The sequence below is a fragment of the Crocodylus porosus genome, unplaced genomic scaffold (genome assembly GCF_001723895.1).
Source record: "Crocodylus porosus isolate Cpor-Errol unplaced genomic scaffold, CroPor_comp1, whole genome shotgun sequence".
In the NCBI taxonomy this organism is placed as follows: Eukaryota; Metazoa; Chordata; order Crocodylia; family Crocodylidae; genus Crocodylus; species Crocodylus porosus.
In genome coordinates, this window is record NW_017728943.1 from 64,413,987 (window position 1) to 64,433,196 (window position 19,210).

The 19,210-nt window shown below is 40.2% G+C and overlaps 1 protein-coding gene across 1 annotated transcript in view; it reads right to left on the bottom strand.

Moving 5' to 3' along the window:
• The window catches only part of USH2A (usherin), a 652,515-nt gene that overhangs the window by 204,971 nt on the left and 428,334 nt on the right, over nucleotides 1–19,210 (bottom strand). Inside the window, exons 40-41 of the mRNA XM_019549473.1 lie at nucleotides 13,247–13,875; nucleotides 272–606 (exon numbers count right to left, since the gene is read on the bottom strand). Of these exons, the coding sequence (XP_019405018.1) occupies nucleotides 272–606; nucleotides 13,247–13,875 (964 nt within the window). The remainder of the gene's footprint in view (nucleotides 1–271; nucleotides 607–13,246; nucleotides 13,876–19,210) is intronic.

The following is a 19,210-nucleotide window of genomic DNA, read 5'->3' on the forward strand; positions in this document are numbered from 1 at the left end:
CCAAAGAGGGTTTTTCACAGGACCAGTGGAAATGGGGCAACATGACATAGAGTAGACCCTTGCCCTGCCATGCTTTCTTGGCTAAATTGACATAGGAGGGAAGAGCCTTTGGTTTCAGCTGTAAAATAAGGTTAAATTAGAAGTTGAAATGATATCGAAGCCATGAATTATCACATAAATAGAACTGCACTTCCAGCACATGCAGAAATCCTGTAAGAATACATATCTACAGTGTTACCAGTTTACAAAGTTGCATGCTTCTATACCTTACCTCAAGTGTGGTCCATTGGGCCTAGAGGGTGGTTGCCAAGAAACAGCAATAAATGAATCACTTATTGGAATCACAGACAAAGGGCGAACACCTAGAGGAATTGTTGGATGTGTAGTCACATGTGTAGGTAAGCTCTCTGTGCAGCCTCCCAGGAAACCATCACCTACAGAACAAGCTACTATAGTGACTGAGTAGTTTGTATAAGGGATCAGGTTGGTCACCAAGTAATTTAGCACTGATGAAGTGTCACTGATAATGGTAATTCGCGGGTCAGGCATGTGAATTTCATAGTTCAGTATTTCTCCATTCTGTATAAGAGGAGGTTCCCAAGACACCTGAGAAAAGATAATAATTTTTACTGTCAGAACCACTGGCAGGATTAAAATGCATGCCCCGGTGATAATAAGGCATTCTGTTTCAACTTCTGGAAAGAAAAGTTAATCTAGAAGTTGTATTACAAGGATTTTTTTAAGAAAACAAAACGGTGTATTATGAAAACAGCAGCAGTCATAAGAAATGAGGAATTATATGTTGAGATATAGACAGAGATATGAAAATAAATATACACAAGGAAATATCAGAACAATCTAATTTTACCCTGCACCTTAAATCTAAGAATGCAGTTTCTACTCAACAGGTTAGAAAGCAACTGCTGTCTCTGACCTTTCTATCAGAGCCTCCTGCAAATTCTCCAGTTAAGTCTATTTCACGCAGCAGGTTGAGTGGCCTCAAGCGATTCCCTATGCCCATGAAAACTGAAGACAAACATATGTATCCATAGCCAAGATTAAGTATGGTTTCATATCTGGTCATTTACATTGCTTATCCATTCTTGGGGAGCCTATACTTTGCATACATCTTTAGTCATAATTGGGGAAACTGAGAGAGAGTATCCTTAGGATACCTCTAAAAGGAGCACAAGATTTCGGAGACAGATTCAATTTTCTGTAAGGCCACAGGCTTCATAGGAGACCTCAGGCCAGTGGCATAACTGGGTTGGGGTGACTGGCTAGCTGCCCTGGATATTGAGTTTGTGGGGGAAGGGTGGGTTGGGAAAAAAATGGCTACCAGTGCTGCTGCACAATTTTGCCAGCAACAGCAGCAACAACCAGAAGTTGCTGTTGCCACTGTGTGTGTGTGGCAGATGCTTTTGGCTCCCAGCAGAGTCATTATACTTCTGCCTTGGGCAAATCCTTTAATAGGTTTTGAAAGATACAAACAGCAAAGGCACAACTCAAAGGCACCTCATACCAACTGATATAGAAAGTAAGTTAGAAGTCTAATTTACATTCAATTTTAATGGGTGTGAGGTGACAATATATTATTTTGCCTTTGAAAATCTACTCCTTAGTCTTTCTATGTCTTGATTCATTTCCTCACCAGGAAAATAGGGATAATAGTACTTCCTGGCCTCTTAGAGTGGAGTAGATAAGTACGCTAAAGACTCTGAAGTCTTATAGTAATGGTAGTCCAGTAATGGCATGTTTATTATCTCAGATAAATGTTTGTCTTGCAACGTGCTGGTGAATGTGTTCTACAGTCTGCTAGTGACAGAGGGAAAAGGAACTCTTTTGCATTACACTATAGTATTGGCAAGAGTACTTAATTGTACCTACCAAGCCACACCAAGAAAAAGTTTATGAAAATAAGTGATATAAGGAATTATATAATACACATTTTAGTTTATTTTTCTATAATAAATTACAATATAGGTATCATGCAAATAAAATGTATTGTTTCTGTTTTAAAAGTAGGGTTGCCAAATTATTTTAAAAATTGACCGTGATTAGTTGAGTGATTAACAACATTAGTTGTAATTAATCACAATTTTAATCACACAGCTAAAAACTCAAAATTATGTGCAGAGAAGCTCAAAATTATGTAAAATTATTCAGGTACTTTGTATGGTTGGGGGTGGGTGTGAGGTGTGTGGCGGGGGAGGAATTTGTGAAGGTGTGAGGGGCTGTGGGTTTATGAGTGAGGTTTGGAGCCCTGGGAGAGGGGGTTCCCACAGGGGGGCCTGGAGCCCAGGGTGGGGGAGCCCCTGCTTACCCTGGCAGGATGTGGAGTACTGTGGGTCAGGAGTAAGGAGTGTGGCTTGTGAGTGAGGGGTAGGGGTGTGGCACAGGCATATCACTGCCTCCCCCGCACAATCATATTACCACTCCCGCCACAGGTGTCCTCTTTTTTGAAACTGGAAATATGGTAACCCTATAGAAATGCAGCCCAGCAGCATCTAAATCAGTGCCCAGTAGGTAAGTCTGTGGAAGAGAAGGGGTGAGGGAGGGGACAGGGAGGCAAATCAAGGTCCCCACAATGAGGGAGGGAGTGGGGTATGGGCAGGGGATGGGGTGAATGGGACCCTGGAGCTGGGACAGATCATGGGATGGAGTGGCAGGAGACTTGTCTTGCCCAGAGGTAGGGGGGGCAGCTTCCCACTGCTGTGTGCACTCCTGAAAAGGCATGGGGGGTATGTGGTCCCCAGATTTGTTCATGGAGTGAAGGCAGGCTGCCCACTGTGGGTTGGGGTTCTGCACCTGTGCCTTTGCCCCAGGAACCTGTGATAGAGTTTGCCCCAGTAGCAGGAAGCTTCCAGGGGCAGGGAGCTATCCCCCACCCCCTGGTGGATGGCTGACCGGGAGCAGATTTCACTCCCAGTAAGGCATCTACATGAGCTCTATGTCACCTTTACTAATACCAAGTAAATTTGCTATTTGCATTTGCAAGTAGCAAATTTACTCAGTACTAGGGAAGTTTACTGTGAAGTAAGCATGCTCACATGCAGATACACATGATTTCTTCATAGTAAACTATGTTAATACAAAGTTAAGTGTCTTTTGTAGATATGCCCAGTATGTATGGGGACACTATGAGGGGACACCCTCTTAAAATAGGAAGTTGTCTTAAAATGGTCCACTTGTATCAATTTTTCTTCATTTTTAGTATGTGTCAGAAGGGTGGGGAAAGGTGTCACCACTTGACTTTGAATACCTGGCTTCTGTGCTGTACAACTATTCAATAACGTATGTACAGCACTATGTAACACTACACTGAAGGAGGGGAAGTTAAAATCTCCTGCAGTAAAACAGCATCTCCTCTGAAACGTCAATATGTGAATGCCACAACAACAGTTTTTTATGACGAAAAACTTGAAAGAACTCAGTTATCATACTGATGTAGAGACAATGTGCTTGATGCTGTATAAAACAGAAGTGAGAGACTAAGCTTATGAAATTTATAATAGGTATCTTGGGGGCTGAGGTGGTGTGGGCACTATGGTACACACTTAACAGCCCAGAGACTGCAAGTTTGAGGCCATAACAGAAGCACTCACAGTGCAGCCTTATTAAATTCTGCTAAAACACCTTGCCATGCAAGGACACAAGTAAGGAAAGTAGGTGTCTTCTCCTATAATGGCACTTTGTGAACTCTGGCAGCAAACAGAAGTCTTAATCTCCACCTGGAGCAGTTTTCTTGAGGAACAGATACAGAGCCCTAGCAGCAGAGGCAGAGAATGTTCTGTTGGTGGAAAAGGCCAGGCCAGTCATCCCAGAGGTTGGGAAGATCGAGACCACTACCACCAAGAGGAAGCAATGGGCAGTGGTGGTTGGGAACTCGCTTCTGCAGGGGATGGAGACATCCATCTGCCAGCCTGACCTATTGTCTTTGGAGCACTGCTGCTTGCCCAAAGCCCAGATCCAAAATGTCATGGAAGGATTACCAAGAGTCACCCAGGCCTCTGACTACTACTCCATGCTGCTCATCTATGTGGGTACCAATGATACTGCCAGGGGTGATTGTGAACAGATAAAATGTGATTACAAAGCTCTGGGTGCAAGGGTGAAGCAGCCGGGGCTCCAGTGTTGTTCTCCATAATCATTTGGTCAAGGGGAAGGACCCTAGCAGAACCTTCAAAACAATGCATGGCTAAGCAGGTGGTGTTGCCAGAAATGCTTTGGCTTTTTTAAGCACAGAATGTTGTTTGAAGAAGAAGGATTGCTAGGAAGAGATGGGATTCACCTGATGAAGAGAGGGAAGGGCATCATCACAGGCAGGCTCACTAACTTAATGAGGAGGGCTTTAAACTAGGTTTGCCAGAGGATGGAGACCAAAGCCCTGAGGAAAATGGGAAAGTGGGTGACCTGGAAGAGCACAAGAAGGAGGGGGCAACAAAGGAGGCCTTCTCATTCTTCTAGAGAAAGCAGGGCAAGTTACCACAGGTGTCTCTACATGAATGTGTGGAGCCTGGGAAACATGTAGGATTTGGAAGTCCTAGCACAGTTACAGAACTATGAAGTAATTGGAATAACAGAAATGTGATGGGATAGCTTGCAAGAATGGAGTACTGTCATGGATGGGTACAAACTATTCAGGAAGGACAGGCAGGGGAGAAGAGGAGGAGTTGCGCTTTATTTAAAAGAGTTCAACGATTGCTCAGAACTCTAGTATGAAACTGGAGATAACCCTGTGCAAAGTCTCTGGGTTACAGTCAGAGGGGAGACTAAAAAGGATGACATCATGGTGGGTGTCTGCTATATACCACCAAACCAGCAGGATGAGGCTTTCTTCAAACAGCTAGTGGAACTTTCCCGTTGACAGGCCCTGGTTCTCATGGGGGACTTCAATCATCCTGACGTCTGCTGGTAGGACAATACAGCAGTGAAAAGGCAATCCATGAAATTTTTGGAGAGTGTTGGAGGTACCAAGTGTTGCAGAGGCCAGCTAGGGACTGTGCTTTTTTTGATCTGCTGCTCACAAACAGGGAAGAATTGGTGGGGAACATAGAAGTGGATGATAACTTGGGCAGCAGTGACCATGTGATAAATGAGTTCAGGATCCTGGGAAAAGGAAAAAAGGAGACCAGTAGAGTAAGGACACTGGACTTCAGAAAAGCATGAATGAACCACTCTGACATGCAGAAAGACTAGCAAGTACGGTAGAAGCCTAGCTTGGCTTAGCAGGGAACTCTTCAGTGAGCTAAAACACAAAAAGGAGTGGAAGGAGTAGCATGAGCGACTGGTGCATCCTGAGTCTGGGGGGCACCAGATCACCAACATGGGGGTTCCCCAGTGGCTGATCTCCAGCCCGGGGGGGGGGGGTTGTCCCCCAGCAGCCAATTGCCGAGCCAGTGGTTTCATGGCTGGCACTTCCAGGGGATGCACAGCCGATCTCAGGGGGAATCACTGTCCTGAATTGATTTGGCCAAATCTGATTCAAAGATTTGGCCACCACCAAATTGGCTGAATCTCCAAATTGAACAGGCTCCATCCTCTGCCCATTCTCCCAGTCCCGTCAATGGCTGCCTCACCCAGCCCCAGCATCCCAGTACTTAAAAAAAAAAAAAAAAAAAAAAGGCCCTAGGCTCACCAGGTCCTGCTGAGGGGGGAGGGGGTGGCAATCCCCACTGCTCCCCACTGCCCCATGCTGCATGGGTGGGGGGAACTCTTCCACAAGCCCCCAGAGGCCCTGACAGGCACTGCAGCAGCCAGTGAATGAGATGCTTTTTTGTTTTTTGTTTTTTTAAGTGCTGGGATGGTGGCACCGGACGGCGCAGCCATTGGTGAAGCTGGGAGAGCAGGTGGGGGTCGGGTGCTCAGGGGGGCTGGGGGAGCAAGCAGGGGATGAGGCCTGGAGGTAGCCCTCCCATGGTCCCCTCTCCACTCAATAAAGTGAAAGACTGCAAACCAAACTCTACTAGTCAGCAGCATGAAAATAAAATAGGGCGTGCTGCAAACCCATATTCCTTCTGCCTAGGCATGGGCCTCTCTGAGCTTTGTGGATTTAGTGTTTTAGTAAGACTTATATAAATGTGAGATGCTGTTTATGGACATTGGAGACCTGATCTGGTTTTAGGTTCAGACATCATCTGGAAAGAATAGAGAAGAGATATACAGTCGATTATCACTTCAGACAAACTTTTCTCTGTTTTATATAGTTGCAAATCTATACAGTAGTGAGAAGTCAAGGTCAAGTGACTGATTGGTCAATGCAATGTAAATAGAGCTGGTAGAGCTATGCTGGTTAAAACATTTGTGATATTACTGGACCTCCTCTCCACTTAATTTGAATCTGCCAAGATTTGAGGTCAGAGCTTGGCAAAGCATAAAAAGCATAAGATCTCACTAGACAGGCAGTGTTGGAAGTAGTAGCAGTTTGTTCATTGATTTGAAACTCAGCATTGAGACCATGAAAGAGGGTGCCCATGAGGAAGAGAAAATAAGGTAACTACTGGGAGAGATTAACGGATTCAGCATAATGACTCTGGAAGCTGTCATTTAAAGATCAAAGCACCTTATTTTCTCCGCCACAAAATTTAAAGAGACAGAAATTAGCCATTTTCCCCCCATTAAACAGTTATAACCTTGGAAAGCTTTTCTTTTTGACAGTAGTTGGAACCTTTCAATTTGATTCTGAACAGTGTTTCAAGAGTAGGCAAACAGATAACTTTTACTGGATCTGGTCGGTTATTATACTTTTAGTAGTTCCATTTTTACACTTCCAATAGTATGATAACAAAGAGAAATGAGTTTCAGTGATCGGCAAGAGGCAATAGAGTTCACAGGGAAACAGCCTATTCCTGGAAATTCCATTATATTTCTCTATTCATGTACAATGATTTACATGTATAAATTTATTTCGAAGAAAAAATATTTAATTGCCTTAGTGTTGTGTGTATCCGGCAATCCTTCTGTGTACAAATTCTTTTCAACTTCTATTTGAGCTATATAAATGGGAAGGTAGTAGGGCCATGCCTATGACTGCTCGTTCAAATGCTTTGAGAAGAACTTGTGTGTAAATATAATTAATATTTCTTTATGAACCTATGTAATGAGTACAGAGAACAATATCTTTACATGGTATTGCTAAATCCAAAGAGAAATGCTGATGAAGCTCTGGTGAGTTCTTTTGCAGGTCAGCCTATCATATGATCTGCACCAAATGAGCAAGCTGTGTAAGAAGTCACAAACCTAAAATGCAGGAAAACCTCAGGTGTGCAAGCTGAAGTTGCTCCTAGGGGTGTTACAGTATCTTAACCTGCTCAAGCAGCACTTATGTAGCAAATAAACCAAGGTCTCACTGACCTTAGCAAAACTGCAAGGTAATCTCACACAAGGATTGATTACTTTTAAGCAATTTCCTCTTTCTAAAACTGATACAGCACAAGAATGAACTAGACCCATTGGTTCCCCTTCCCAGTCCAATATGAAGCCTGTTGTTTTTGTTAAATTTCCTTTTCCATTCAAATCACAGGGCCTAGCTACCAGGATGACTGAGACTCTCAAAATGCATTTCTTAAGTCACAGGTGCTCTTCAAAGCCCTCTTGGGCAGTTTGCCTCTGAAGCATTTTGAGAACAAAGCAGTACTGGAGCTTTCAGAGAAAAAGGAGGTGGGGTCAGAGAAACTATAGAAAGAGACATTGGTATTATGTGATGCTAATGTTATGACCTGACTGGCACTCATTTACTTTCTACTCATTTACATGACTTTTTTCATGCCTTTTCCTATTAGCCAGTTTAAGAATAATGGTAGGTTAAGAGTTCCACTGCTCCATTTTCTGTTTCTTGTGAGTTAATGGAGAGTAGAACTGAGTTAACAGAGCTTAATTATTGACCATTTTCTTTGTTTAGCTTTCTATATGTAATTTAGTGGCTGGTCTGAAAAGCAGCCAACTAAAAGGTTTAATATAATGGGGTAAGGAAAATGGGACCTTCTTCAAGGAAGGGATACAGAGTGCATTTCTAAGCCCCTCCTAAAGTTGCCTTAAGTTTTAGCTGCTCTCAGCCTGCAGAGGTATGCAGCAATGGGGTTGAGATGGAAGAAACTGAGAATTAACTTTACACAGGAAAATAATGAACAAGAACTAAAAGATGAGTTAAAAAGCCTATGTCACTTCCTCATTCATTACAAGGGTAGAAACATACATGGGACAACAATTTTTCATTCCTTGGTCAAGGTCACAAAAGGGAAAAAGAAAACCAAACTACTGGCAGATGCTAAGGGACCACCTACCAAACCCCCTCCCCACAAAAAAAAATAAACAACACTAGATTTTTAGTAGGTCAGCACAGAATATATATAAATAAGACACCAGATGACATCACAACAATTTATTATTTTTCTCCTTCCATATAAGGCATCTGAAATTTAATTTGAATGTAAGGACAATTACATTTTAGGGCTGTGTGAAGCTTCAGTCACTGATTTGATTTGACTGAAATTTGACGTGATTCGGTGAGTGAATCTCTGAATCCAAATCAAATCACAAGACCCTTTAATCTCTCTGAATCAAATCGGCACCCTCTGGATCAGTTTGGAAAGAGTTCAATTTGGATATAGACACAGCTTTAAATGATTTTTCTATGTACTTCTAGGTAGCAGGTGGATTGTCAACACTGCGATACTGGGGCAGATAGAGTGTCCCACAGGAGTGTGGGGGGCTTCCCAGCACACTTGGCAGCAGACCTAGAAATGGACCAGAAGCACTTCCAGTCCACTTCTGGGTCCACCAGGGATCGTGCTTGTTTTAACTATGTGAAGCAAACCGAAGTTAACCTAACATGAACTAGGTAGCATGGCACGGAGTTCTCTCTCGCCAGAAGTGGCACAACTTTGAGAAGCTCAGAGGGTACTTAACATGAGTCAACAAGCTTTAGCAGGTGGGCAGTCACATTTTAGGTGCCTTTAGTATGAGCTAGGTATAACATGTAACTTCACTTGAAGTAGAGGAGTCTGGTCAGCATATCAAGGCTTCAATCAGTGCGTCATCTCAATAACTTCTAGTAGCCACAGCCCATAGTTGTGATTAAGGCTGGCCTCCTCAGACAGAAACCCCAACACAGTAGTAGAAAAAGAACTTGCCTTCTATACATTAAATGGGACAGTCTAGTGCAGGAGGATGTAATTTACCATTACAGTAGATCTGGCTCAATGTACCCAGCCACATAATTCTTTTTTTATACAGAGAACTCCCTAAAATAATTATTCACTGAGTAAACCAACCTGCTTCTCCAGTTATTCAACACAGCTACACTCCCCAATGTCATATCAGTGTGAAGTGTGAGATTGAGGCGGCATAGCAATTGCAGCCCTCCCAAGAAAAGGAATCAATTTCCTTTCTGCTTTTGTATGTTAGGGTATAGCAAATCTTGTGTAACAGGAATAATGTTCATGGCATTGGAATATACTAAATAAATGGCTTTTGCAGTTGTTGAATGCCTCTGCTTCACTTTGGCATTTAATCAGCCACAAAAGCAGTTTATTGCTCAGTATACTCCACTACCATGAACATTATCAATTCAGAAAATATTAAAAAATAACATGCAGGTGTCACAGAAATGGGAGGCATAAATATTATCTGCATCTTTACATTTTCTGCTGTGCATATGAAGGCAAACTGAGTGATTTTGATACAAGGCCATTCGGATTAAAATTAAATATAAAAGGACCACACATGGAATCAGGAATGTTTATGTTGAGACAGTGACCTGCCGTGTTGATATTTTTCCTTCTTGCAGAGTGAAAGCTTAGGTCTAAGAAAATAAGCTGTATACTCCAGTGAGTACTATGCTAGAGCGCTTTGAATTCTTTACATCACAAAATCATTTATATTGATTCTATGACTAAAAGGAATGGAAATATGTTTCTCTTTATAATAAATTCTCCCTTTTTTTGGTTTAAGTAAATATTTGTGCTCATGGTTTAGGGATTGGTTGCACTGACAACTGAAAGCCTCTATTGATTCTCTTGCCTGGCTTGCTGAAGGAGCCTCTCAATGTAATCTTTCCCACAGCGTCCTTCCAATACCTTCAGCTCTAACCTGGAAGGACAGCTCTCTCTAGGGCAAGAGGTAATTAAAGTCTCATGCTGGCTATCTCCTGAAGAGATTGCTTATTTTCTGCTCTTCACATAAGAGTTGCCATCATAGCTATTTAATATGACAAGTGCGTTATACAGTGCAAGCAGTTTCCATGAATTTGTTCTGAGCACTTAAGCAGATGTTATATTCATGATGGTTTCATGGCATGTTTTTCTAGAGAGTTAGTGCACACCTCACTCAGACTCTAGAAGGAGTTTGATGTTTACCAATAAAAAGCCATCCAAACCAAATTCATGCTACCTCCATATTCAATTCTCCATTCAGAATAAATTTCAGTAATTAAGAAACCATTACTGTGCCAGCCTCCACAGTCTACCTAGAAGTAAAATAAACATGGTTCTGGGATGAAGAACTGCAAACAATTTGTAGGCCAGTTCTCAGAGACCACCCAAACACTAAACTGCAGAGTACAGAAAGAAGGCAAGAGGATCAGTTACTACTTGCAAATGCAGCTCTTTTCTTCTCCATTGACTGGACATGACCCTTACCACCTATACATGAAGAGTCAAGTAGAAGGAAATCATCTGTGCTTCAGGAGGATTCTGCAGCCCGCCCTTGTGCAGGCCACTGGAGATAATGCCACCTAGGAGAAATTTCCATCAAAAAATTACAATCTTTGCATTCTCCTTTGCCTGAAGAAGGGTGAGTATGCCCAAAAGCTTTCAAATAAAGATTTTTTTTTGCAAATATCTGGTTGGTCTAATAAAAGGTATTACCTCTACTATGAGTTTTGATTACTTTTTCCCATCCACATTCAGGCAAAGGGGACCAAAGAGCAAACTAGTGTTCTTTGTGGAAACAACAAATGTTTCATTATGCTATTATTGAACTTAATTATTCAATTGTATTTCATTTCTTTTGAAGATACTGCTATTACACTTTTCCATCATTATAGCTACAACTTTGTGCCTAAAGATCCAAAGTATTGTTCCAGCTAAGGTATGCCCTACATACTATATTAAACTCAACAAGGTAGTCTTGTCATTTGTTTACAGAATACTTCTTTTACCTTGAAGATATGATACTTGCCCAGTTCAACAGAACTTAGTAAAACAGAAACAGAAGACTGTGTCCAGAGGATTTTCATCAGAGTACTAGTACAATATAAGAATATTCAGATGGATGTAGGTAAATATTTTATAAACACATGCAAATGTTCAGGTGAAGGTGCATTTGGAAAGATATATACCTAGAGAGCTTTCAACTTGCTCAATGAAATTAAATAACATTTCATTGGAAAATGTTAAAAATAATTAGACCTACTCCATTTGGGATTATGATTTGAGCTCAGGTACAGGGAAAAACAACATGAAGTCATGACTTGAAATGAACCTACATCCCTCCCTGAAATGGAAGACCCAACAGTGTAGACGTTAAAAAGCTGTGAACACTAATGAGAAATTGGGAAACAAGAAATAAGCATCTGAACCACTGAGACAGCAAAATGTAAAAAAAAAAAAAGAAAGAAAGAAAGAAAAGACAAAAAGGATTTATTATGTTGAAACTGATATTTTATGGAATAAAATGTAGCAGTGTGCTGCCAGATTCCTGAGTCTCAGAAGAGATTAGTGAAGTAATTTACTCTCAGGAAGAGTAGATCCCTTAAATGTTGGGCTCGACACAGAGGAAAATACAAGTATAAATGAACAAATATCCTGAATTACTTAAAAAATAATCCAATACAAAAATAAAAACTAATTTGTTAATTTGATTTTTTTAAAGTAAGGCTAGAGCATTAATAGCACACAGAAGAGAAGTTTTGTGCTTAAATGTTGCATTAAAGATAAACACTGATTTCTTTTCCTGCTCAAAGAGACTTGAACTCAATGTGAGTTCTGAACTTAAGTCTAGATATGTTTAATTTACTTGCTGGTCTATTTAATTCAGCGCTATTGTTTAATTCTTTTGGAAAATACATTTAAAAAGGGTTGCTGTAAATTGTTAGATGTTAAAAGATGTATCTACAAAAGTTCACAGTAAAGAGATGCTTGTTACCAACAGAGACAGAGTTACCTGAAAGTATATAAGCAAGAAGCCCCAGTAGACAGATTAGCAATATTTCACAATTGCTTGTGGTCAGTCATTATAACCACTGTACTCATATGCTGAATTCACCATTAACATGGATGTAACATACAATTCCATAAGTATTAAAACATAGCTTAAAGAGATCACTTTGTTTAAAAATGAATAACTCGTCAAACCTTCAAATTGTGCTGAACAATACAAAATTAGATTATTGCTTCAATTAATATTCTAAAACTATTCATACTGCCTAAGTAACATCATTTTATATTTATCTTTTGAAAATACAGTTTATACTGAAAAAATAATAAATCTAACAGATGAACTTCAGTCTTATGCAAATGTCCTTTGTTTTGTGCTCTGGTGAGCAAGCTACTGTACCAATACTTTTGGCATTAGTACAAGCCTGAATCCATGGAAGCATGTGTGTATTTACACAAAAGAGGCTTCTAAGCTACAAAAATCCCTCTTGTTTGGTTACACTAATTTCCCTTGAATGAAGTTTGTATGCAAGCCAAAACAATGGTAGTTATCCTGTCCTCTAGAGCTCATTCCCAACTGAATGATGTGAATAATTGAAAACTTCCTAGGTAGTCCTGTAAGACATTATTTCCTAAATCAGCAGAGTGATGATGCTGTTTTTACTTCATTAGCCATTTAAAAAAAAAAAAATAATTTCAAAGAAGTATTTTAATATTTATAAAAAGTATTGTATCATTCATTAGCATGTTAAGAATTTGCTTTAATTATTCATTTAATTATTTCTCCTTTTTTTGGTTTATTTTGGTCTGACTGCATAGTTAAGGCTAAGTACTCCATTGTGATGGTCCAAATGTTTCAGGTGTGTGATAAAAACAGAAGTGCCTCAATACAGTGTGCAGGGAGAGAAAGAGAGAGGAAATCCGAAGCTGTATCTACAATGGTTTTGAATTAGAGGCCAGACATGAGTTATTTACTTATCCCTAGAGCAGTGAAATCTGTTAACTCAGCCAGCAGATCTCTCTGTCAAATTCATAGTAGTTACAAGGAAAATATATTAAAAAAATCATGAGACAAAACAGACTCAGCCTACCTGAGCCAAATCTGGTCCTAATATTTCCACCTCAGGTGGTTGAACCCCTGCAGGTCTCGATGGTCTGGTGGTTACTTCTGACCAAGCACTGCTGTTAGTGCCTCCATTATGGGTGCTCACCAATATTCTGTATTCATACTTCTTCCAAGGGCTCAGGGAAGCACTCTGGTCAATGTAGTTCTTGGAATGATTCAGAGGCAGAGTCACAAGAGTAGACACTTGTCCTGTTCCTTTAGTCCTCCTTTCTATAGTAAAGTTTTCCACCAAACCATTTGGGTGAACTGGGTGTTGCCATGATATGACCACAGATGTGGGTGTATCAGAATACAAGTCTGGAGCAGGGATGTCTTCAGGTGAGTCTGAGAAAGTCTGTATAGCTGGGGCCTTGGGTGAAAGAGAGCATCCTTTAGAGGTGCAGCCTTCCACTTGAAAATGATAGACTGTATAAGGACGCAAGTGGTATATTGTGCAATTAGAGCTTGTTCCTGGCACTTTAGTGTACAGCTGGCCATTCTGGTAAATGTTATAATGGGTAATATTGCCATTTCTCTTCAATGGATGTTGCCAGATGATGGTCACTGCCCTAGATGTAACATTCAATACAAGTGGTGGATCAATGGGACCAGGGCCTATAATTAAAAGGGGGGGAAAAGTGATTAAAAAAACCTCCCAAATTCTCTTATTGATGAAAGTCAGAATTATCAATTTGTATTTACAAAATGAATCCATATTTCAAATTATGACAGTGTGACAGGGGGCAAGCTACAGGCAGAGTCTTAAGTTGACCTGCCCACCTGTCTATGTAGGGCAGGCCACCCAGTCTCGCCTGCCACAACTTCATTATTATGATAAACTGGTAGTAAATGTGGGACACTGCCCTCAACATGTCCCAGTGCCAGGGGGCACTATCCACAGCTGCATACTTCCTCTACACTGTGACCCATTCCTCACAGATGGCATCCAAAATGTAATCATATCCCAACTCCTAACTCCAGCCTCTCTCATTGGGCTCTGTGTCCCTCACTCATACTGGGATCCTTGCCTCTCACTAGGCTCCATGCCCTTTCCCAAACTCTGGGTTCCTTGCCCGTCATTTGCTCTGGGCACCTTGCCCCACTCTGGACCTCCTTTGGCCCTGCTGACCTCCTTGCCAGGTTACCCACTGAGATTTTGGGGGCTGGGGTTATGAGGCACCCCTCCTCACCTTTCCATGGGGAGGTAACTGGCTTGGCACTTCTTTGGGGCCATCCTGCCACAAACAGCCCCACCAGGCACCCATCACCAGCAGGGCACAGTTTCAGGTCATGCCCAAGACCAATGAGGCCGCCTCCATCCCCATAGCCTCACCCTCACCTCCAAAGTGTTCCAGGAGCGGCTTAATTCAATGTTGCCTTTTTGGCTGCTCACCACAGACTGCTACCTCTCTGGCCTATGTTTGAAAATGGCCACCCTTATCAGGCACCTGGTGGCTGCCTGCTCCTGCCCTTAAAGTGGCAGCCACCAAAGGTGTGCTGCCACAGAGAGAAATCCAAATTCACTTATTATTTTATTTCCCTTCAAACTGTAGGGCCAGTGCTAACTACAGTAAAAGCTGTGTTATCTGGCACTTCATTAACTGGCATGCTCTATTAACTGGCATGTCGGTCAACACAGCAAAAGCGAATCTGAAAGACCACTTCAGGCCATGAGTCCCACTTTGGGCCACATCAAATTTATTGATAAATTAATAAAGTTAACATGTAATCCAATATGACTGGAAGGGATTGTTCTCTCTAGGTTGTACAGGGGAGGGGCAGAAGGGGTGGTGCAGTGCCTGTCCCCCAGCACACTGATGCACCAGACGCAGCAGGAAGCAGGCAAAGATGCCTCTCAGGTAACCAGCATATTTGGTTATCCAGCACCCCCCATTCCCTATGGGTGCCGGATAACAGAGCTTTTGCTATAGTTAAACAATTGTGCAGAATGCATCTGTATATCTTATCAGTGATACTTTGTTTTTAAAAAAACAACCAAGAAAAATTCAACAAAAAATAACATTGCAGTACTCTTATGTTGAATGCTGTTCTACTAGAAAAAAATGGAAGGAGATGTAGCAGTTTAGACCTGCAGCTCCAGTTTTTGTTGATATTTTTCTAGAGCACCAGCTACTAATTACAACCAATAACACAGTCATAACAAAGCTCCATATTTTACAGCCCAGTAAACCTCGGCTGCATCTCTCATTATATATTCAATATTTTACTTCATTCTGTTTATAATTCTAATCCATTTTTTGCAATTTATCTACTCCCTGTTAATATTATAGGTGATTTTTTACTGTGACTGTGACAGAAGCTGCCGATTTAGCTCTTTCACCTACTGATAAATAAACAATGCACAGATCTGACCTTTAGGTTAACAGGTTTTATGCTTGCTCCACTCAGCACTCTAACTGATTCAATTATCATAAAGGTTCAGGAGCCTCCATGAATACTGAAAAAGACCGACCATATGCCTGCATAGGTGTTGTGGAACAGCAAATACTCTGCAGCCCTCCAGAGAAATTCCTTAATTGTAAATAATTTCACCATGCGACACAATCAAGTCACCTTGAATGCAAAACCCTCAGCCTGTGGAGGCAAAGTGTTATTTAAGCTTTACTGGGCTGCGTTAAATTCTGCAATTTGAAGGGCTGTTAAGTTTTTCAATTGAAATTTCATTTAAAATGCAGGTGCTTTTTATTATATTGAGGCTTTACTGCTCTCTAGGTACAAGCAAGAACATGGTGCAATAACACAAATCTGGCTCAATCACTGATCAGTAACAGCTGTAATTCCAGAACATTTAGCATTCTTATAAACCACGTCCTGAAATCTATAAATTGCTACAGCAGATCAAGAAAATACTATATCCCCCTATTCTGCCCATAGCAATTTTGACATTTATGAGATTTTTCTGTGAACATTAGATTTTATTGAAAATCCTAAAAAAAGATATACTCGGATTTAGTAATTGTTTAAAATAGCTTTGGATTTGGGTATTCTTTTTTTTTGTGGTAAGTTTCAAATATCAGGGATTTAAAAATTAAATCCAGCTATGTCTGTTTGTATTCTATGTCTCTCTTTTACCTGCTGTGCTATATTTGCATATGCAAAATATCCATATAAGGCAGCTTTTAATGCAACCATTTACTTCCAAGTGAAGTATAAATGCAATCCAAGTCATTAGCGGGAGTTGGGGGAACCCACTTCAAAGGAAAAAAATGTTTTAGCTGTATGCTGGCATAAAATATGGTCATTCCTGTTAATGTTTTAAATGAAAAAATATCTAGGGAAATAGGAAGCCTAGAAACCAAAATAATTCTGGCACAAAGTCTTGCCCTTTATTTACTATTGAATAATAGAGTCAGAAGGCTAGATTCTTCTCCCAGATGCTACACCTCTAAATGGAAATCAGGATGAGTCCACAAAATCAATAGAATTTAAATGGTGTTATGTAGTATAAAGAAGCAGAATAGCTAGAAGTGCTTACTTATTTTATTTACAGATATGCACAAGTATTTTCCCTTCCCTATATGTAACATTATAAAATGATTCCTAGAAAATGCGTTCCAGACCATGGGTCCAATTTTGCTCATAATCATATTTGGTTACTCTAGATTTACAATAAGGCACTACATGATGAGTTGGACCTCTACATCCTTATTTAGAAAAAGATCTGTCCTTACAATAAATCCAGCCAGTCATCACTTATACCTGTACCTAGCCATTCAGGTTGTAACCTGGAACAGTTTAGATTTTTTTTCCAGATTAAATCAAATATATATTCTTTAATATAACAATTTTGTCCTGGAGGAAAAAAATCCTTTTTGAGGTTTCAGATCTTGCAAAGCAGTTTTTGGGAACTTAAGGTGTTTTTTTTAAAAAAAAGAAAGAACTTATAGTTGCATTGCTATGAAAAAGGAGTTATCGAACAGTGAACTTCTATAGGGGAAAAAAACATCAAGCAATAGGTTCTCTGTTGTGATTGAAGGATAAGTCCTTTATTTCTACTGAATAAGTTGCAAGAATTATAGGCAAAACATGTGTGATTATTAGATGAACTTGTGCTTTAAACCCCCACAGAGCTTGTATCCCTTAAAGATGATCTGTTCTAATGTATATGAACAGATGCTTAACTTCAGTTTTGTATTGTTTTTTTTAAAGTGTATTTTTTCATAGCTAGTGCATCTACTTGTACATTCCCCACTGCCCTTTTAAGAAGAGAGACACTTAAAACTCTCTCAATTCAAACAAGACATTTGAGAGATGGTTAATTGGCCCCACTGGATAGGGAAGCGTTAAATACTGGTCCCCAACACTCACATAGTGTAGTTTCCTTTTAAATGGCAAGCAGAATCATCTAATTCTATATACAAATCAACTAGCATGATACTTCTTGGTTGAAAGGGTCACCACAATTATGTAAAACATGAGTATTAACTATAATTGGGGTAGTTTGCTAATACAATAAAAAGCTCTGAACATGAGAAAAGTTATGCTCACAGCAGTAGCTATCACTTTCTAAAGTAAGAATTCATGGATGAAATGACATGAAAAAGATGGTTATAAAATTTTAATGGAATGATAAAAGGCAAAAGTCAGCCTCTCAGCTGAATTCTTAAAATCCCTATATATCACAATCAGCTCCTTAACTGTAAAATCAATGTGGAGTATAACATGTTGTCAATGCGGTTGTCACTGGAGGGAAGACTGCAAAGTATGACAGCTACACAGTTCAGCCTGCCAATGATGAAAATAAAATCATAAAGCTCTTTACTTGGATGTAATTGTTTATAGAACTAACTACTCAAAATGAGAACAGTGGGCATCTTTTCCCCAAAGATCCCTGATTCATATTTCAAGCTATTTCATTACAACATTAATACTGGAAGGTAGTTTCATTTTGGCAAATGAAATTATCTTTTATGGTAGGCTATTTTGCTCATCCGCTTCAAAAGTTCAGTCTCTACTTAAAATGAAAGAACAAAATTGACATTAATCTTGCTTAATCACCTGCTGAGAATCAGATGTTTATTTACTTGCTGTACAGAATTGGGCGGGGGGAGGGGGCTATTCTCCCACCAGTGAATATATGGGATACATACATTCATTAACATACTAAGAGCTGGATCATGGTACTGCCTGTTAAAACTAATGAGAGATAAGATTTGATGGGAAGCCCACTAACTAAACAGTGTAGATGCTCCCAACTTAGTTTTGAGCCATCTATTTTGTCAGAGGCATCCGGTTGGTGAAGTTCTAAATACTAACACAATGCAGCATCTCTGCTCAAAAGGAGACCATAACTTATTTGGCTTAAACATTATTCAAAGAAGAAAATAACTCCTCTTCAGCAGCCACAGCATTTGAGTGCTCTCACTTTAGTTCACATTCTGCCCTAAACTATAATGTAACATAAAGATTCCTACTGTAGTTATTATATATGGGACAATATTTTTTCTGCGTGTGTTGACAGGACAGAGATGTCGTCAGCTTTAGGACGGGAACACCTATACTTCTGACAATGACATAATTGACTACTTAAAAAGAAAATTAATCAAAGATCATCTGATCACAAGCATTTCAGACAATTTCATGAGAGAATAATGATAGGCACTACAGAAATGAATATACTAATAAATACAACACATTGTTTTAATTTGGTGAACTATATGGAAAGCATGTGTTTGCTGCATTCTCCACTACTCAAAGCTTCAGGCAACTGATGTAAACTAAAACTTTTGAGGAGATTACTTTTCCGTATTTTTAACCACCTGAGTTCACCAACCTGACAGTCATTTGTCCTTGAACAGATGACAGGGGATGAGCTCCCTGCTAAAACTAAGGGAAGGCAGCATTTCTTGGGGAGGCATCAATATACCATTAATTTCTTCATTTTGGTAGCTTCAGTCACAGATCAGAAAATTCCATATATGCCAACCAG